Below are 4,484 nucleotides of genomic sequence, written 5' to 3'. Positions count from 1 at the left end.
TTCTCACCAGGAGCAACAATGAGACCATTCAGGGTGACTTTACTGGGGTCATTGTTTAGTCCTACTGGGTCAGTAATGACTGCGAGGCACTCAGCACTGAAGTGCTTCCTGATAACCTACAGTACTCTGAAGTGGGGCTGAATATGCACTCTATCAGATCATGACTGTGGAAAAAATGTTTAATCCATGTCACGAAGATAAAACAGGGAGTGTTTGTGCAACGTCTGCCTTCTTGTGTGGTCTGGGTTGTCTTTGGAAAGGCAGTGGAAAGATGAGAAATATATATGTGATAAACTTACATCATGTGGGACATGTTTATTTATTAACATGAATTACACATAAAATATTAGTGTATAAATCTAGAAGACACATATAACAATGGAATGTCTTAAATTAACATAATCTTTAAATCTGCATCTGAATTTTATGAGTTCTGGAATATTCTATGAGAAAGTCTGTACTATTCCTATCCTATTTGGCCATCATGTTCTTTTTTGTGTTCTTATCTGGTCTGAGTAGGATGATGTAACACTTTGGGGCAAAGATACACAGCAGAAGGCCGTAACTCGATGCTAGGATGGCAAAGACCTCCACGGCTACTGTGTACTTCCCAGGAGAGCTGACGTATGCTGGAACAAATGTGATCCACACAGCACAGAAGATCAACATGCTGAAAGTGATGAACTTTGCTTCGTTGAAATTATCCGGAAGCTTCCGAGCGAAGAAGGCCAGCAGGAAGCAGACAGCAGCCAGTAGGCCGATGTAACCCAGAACCAGGGAGAAACCTGCCACTGAGCCTACTGCACATAGCAGCACCACCCGTGCTCCAAGTTCACCTCCTGCACTTTCAGAGGGCAAAGGAGGTGCCAGAACCAGCCACAGCACACAGATTCCCACCTGTATCAGTGTACAGAGGAAAATACCTGCCCTCTGCTGAACAGGACCAAAGTACCGCATCATATTCGAGCCTGGCAGAGTTGCTCTAAAGGCCACAAGCACAACCACTGTCTTACTGAGCACACAAGCCAAACACACCACAAAACTGATCCCAAACAGTGTATGGCGTAGCATGCAAGACCACGGCGCTGGCCGGCCAATAAAAGCCAGCGCACAGAGGAAACAAAGAGAGAGTGACAGCAGCAGCAGAAAGCTCAGTTCGGAGTTGTTGGCACGGACCAGGGGTGTGTCTCGATGACGGAAAAAGGCAGCCAGGACAGTAACTGTAAGAGCTGCTCCAGAAGCTGAAAGCACTGTGAGGATGATGCCCATGTTATCTTGAAAGGACAAGAACTCCACTATCATTGGGATGCACTCTGTATGTTCAGTATTGGACCAGAACCTCTCGGGACACTTTATGCACTCTGTAGAGTCTAGAAAGAAACATTCACATGCACTGGGGTAAATAAAACTATAACCCACGAGACCCATGATAAAATGCAGCATTCCATCGCTGAACTAAGTGAATCTGTTATTCATAATATTCTCTATGAACAATTCTTCCAACATGTAATGTATTCATTTAACAGTAGACTTTGGTTGCTAAGCAACATAATGGACAATAATTAGGGTGTTCTATAGAAAGAGCAGTGGATTAGTTATACTGGTTCGGATTAATACAGAATGACATATTTATGATCAAGAATAGTGTTCATAGTTTGCAAATCAGATTTTAGAATCCAATCTAGAGATTCTTCCGAATCATAGTTTTACAGCATTGAGAAATTTTAGCTCAGGATTTGAAACTTTTAGTTTATTCGATGTGATTACATACCGGTAGCATTGCTGATCTCCCCTGATGCACATGGGATACAGTCGTAGCAGCAGACAGGTCGTCCTTTCTGCACAGCTTTCCTGGTGCCAGGAGGACAGTTCTCACTGCACACAGACACCGGGACCTAAAGAGGGATAAATCACTGTTAATGTTTAAGAAATGTTCCAGAGGTTTTATATACAGCATGGTCAGTCACTACAGAAGAGTAGAAATGAACATACTGCTTTTTTAGCACCATATATACACCATATCATTCATTTTTATGTGAAAGTTTAAGAATGCATACAGAGGCAAGATAACTACTGTACAGTATTTATATCCTACATTCATCATTTGATAGCTATCTGTTTCTCCAGAAGTGACGACAATTATCTTCTGCAGTCAAAATGTCTTGGTTCTAGGCTACGTATCTGTCAGTTACAGAATACAATTCATTACTTTACTCGTCTTTCTGACAAGAAAAACTCATTACATCTCTATTAAGTTTGGTACAAATATTAAATAATTCTCTGCAATAACTGGGTGACAGACAAACTTCTATTTATCATTTAATGAACATTATATCACAGAGAACCGACCACCACATTTTTCACCTTGCCACCCCAGCCTCCTCCCCAGAACACATTCCCGAGGTTGAGTTGAAAATCTTGCTCAGGTCCTTTCACTGCATCAAACTGTCCCACTTGTAGGAATTGTACCTTTCCGTCAGCACCTAGGTGCCAGTTAATTATGTCGTATGAGGCAGCTGGGTCCCCATTTTCATCAAATTGGACCTGTTCACCCACTGGTGTTGTGAACTTTACAGCCTTTAGGTAGTGTAGAAGCTGTCAAACATTCAGTTACAACAGTTATCTTCTACAAAACATGAAGAGTTAAAGTCTAAGAAAATCTGATTGTGCTTTCTTGTATGGACATTTCTATACCCTAACATTACCTGCTTGGGTCTTATTGACTTAGTATCAGGACATTCTCCATTCCCAAAAGGTCCTTTGCCAGGCTGACATGCCAGCATGTCCTGAATAGCATTTGCAATAGCATACACAGCCTTATACACATTATAATTTATATCGAAGTAGGTTGCAACTTGTTCTTTAATTTTATCCAAGCTTGTACATTGGGGTTTTGAAAGTCCCGATTGTGTTTGCTCTTCAAATTTGCATCCAAACAATTCTTCCCAAACACTTTGCACCAGTGGCTCCTTTGGGTACTCCTCCAGATTCAGCTGGGTCAAATAAGAACCCAAGCCCTTGATATCAACCTGCCTCAGAGCAAAACCAAGAGTCCCTGCCAAACAGGAAGGACTCAAAGCAGCATGCTGGCTGGAAGTACTCCAGGCTTCAGTAGCAATCCACTGTCTATCAGACACATTCTCTCTCACCACTTCCCTCAGCAAGACCTCCATATCAGGGCTGATAGCAAAGGTCACCACTACCAAAGCTTTAGAGCTCTGGATTCTTTCTACAATTCTTCTCATCCTGTTTGGTGCAAAGGATTTAGGAATGATCTCTAAATAGTCGACGCATACACCAGAACCTTGCAGTTCCTGTAGAAGCAGCTGCACACCACTTTTTCCATATGCATCATCTCCAGAAATGACACCCACCCAGGTCCAGCCCATAAGGCGCAAGAGTCGAGCCATGGCTTTAGCCTGAAAGGCATCACTGGGTACCGTGCGCAGAAAGGTGTGGTATTTGGTGCGATCACTGAGACATGCACAAGAAGCAAAGTAGCTAACCTGGACAGATAAAACACAAAGTGACAAATTAGAAACAAAACATCATCAGTTTCAGAGGACAATGGTATGCACTTTGCTAATTTGCCATTTACCATAGGGATGTCAAAAACACCCAAAGTATCAGCCACAACTATGGAGTCAGAGGAGCGTGCATCTCCAATAATGATGGGCACATTGGGAGCTATGGTGCACTGTTCCCCTGACACCATCTCCACCTGCCCAGTCACCATTGCCAGAGCAGCACTCAGTGAACTGCTCTCAGCCAAGCATGTATCTGCAGCCAGGTAACCCAGCGTGAAGTTGGGCAACAGAGACGAGTTCCGGTTAATTTCCTCCACTGTGAAGATCATGGTTTGGAGCCAACCAAAGGATCTCAAGTCGGCCCTGAGCCATAGAGAGATTATAAATGTTACAACCAAAATAACAAAGACAGCAATGTTTGTATTTACAGAAGGAGAACTGCATTAGAGTCTATACTCACTTCAGACAACGGGCACCCTGCACTCTCTGTGTGAACATCTGGTCAGGGTCAGGGGCATGAAAATGAACAGGAAAGAGACCCCCAATAATTACATTACCTTCCTTATACAGGCTTCCAGAGATGGGTCTGGACTGCAGAGTGCAGATGAGTCCCACAGAGTGCACCCAGGCTGGCCCAGTCAGGAGCCCTAGTGCCCACAGCCAGGCGTCCACAGCCATCACCTGAGCCGAAATCAGGAGAGAGAGAGAGCGCTAGTGAGAATGAAAGAAAGAGAAACACAGGGCCGTTCATCTCCTGCTGAGAGAGTAAGAGGAGAACATGTGTCTCCCATTTAATAGAGGTAAATTCGCCCAGAGCGAAAAAAACATTAGGGATAATTGGAGAAATTCCAGGTGGAGCTATAGTAATTTTCCAGACCTGACGAAACACAGGAGCAAAGTGTATTGTTATTGTACGGTGTCACAAATGAATGTTCCTACGTAGTGAATAAATAAATT

At 43.4% G+C, this 4,484-nt stretch overlaps 1 protein-coding gene across 1 annotated transcript; it reads right to left on the bottom strand.

Moving 5' to 3' along the window:
• Positions 1 to 471: 471 nt before the first annotated feature.
• LOC132851704 (extracellular calcium-sensing receptor-like) lies at positions 472 to 4,040 on the bottom strand. Its single transcript, XM_060878689.1, has 6 exons — positions 3,988 to 4,040; positions 3,599 to 3,890; positions 2,706 to 3,506; positions 2,365 to 2,595; positions 1,772 to 1,895; positions 472 to 1,370 (listed from the first exon to the last, which is right to left on the bottom strand). The coding sequence occupies exons 1-6, from the start codon at positions 4,023 to 4,025 to the stop codon at positions 472 to 474; spliced, it is 2,385 nt and encodes a 794-aa protein (XP_060734672.1). The 5' UTR covers positions 4,026 to 4,040.
• Between the last annotated feature and the right edge of the window lie 444 nt (positions 4,041 to 4,484).

Source organism: Tachysurus vachellii, chromosome 9 (genome assembly GCF_030014155.1).
Source record: "Tachysurus vachellii isolate PV-2020 chromosome 9, HZAU_Pvac_v1, whole genome shotgun sequence".
In the NCBI taxonomy this organism is placed as follows: domain Eukaryota; kingdom Metazoa; phylum Chordata; class Actinopteri; order Siluriformes; family Bagridae; genus Tachysurus; species Tachysurus vachellii.
This window is presented reverse-complemented; position numbering and strand designations above follow the sequence as displayed.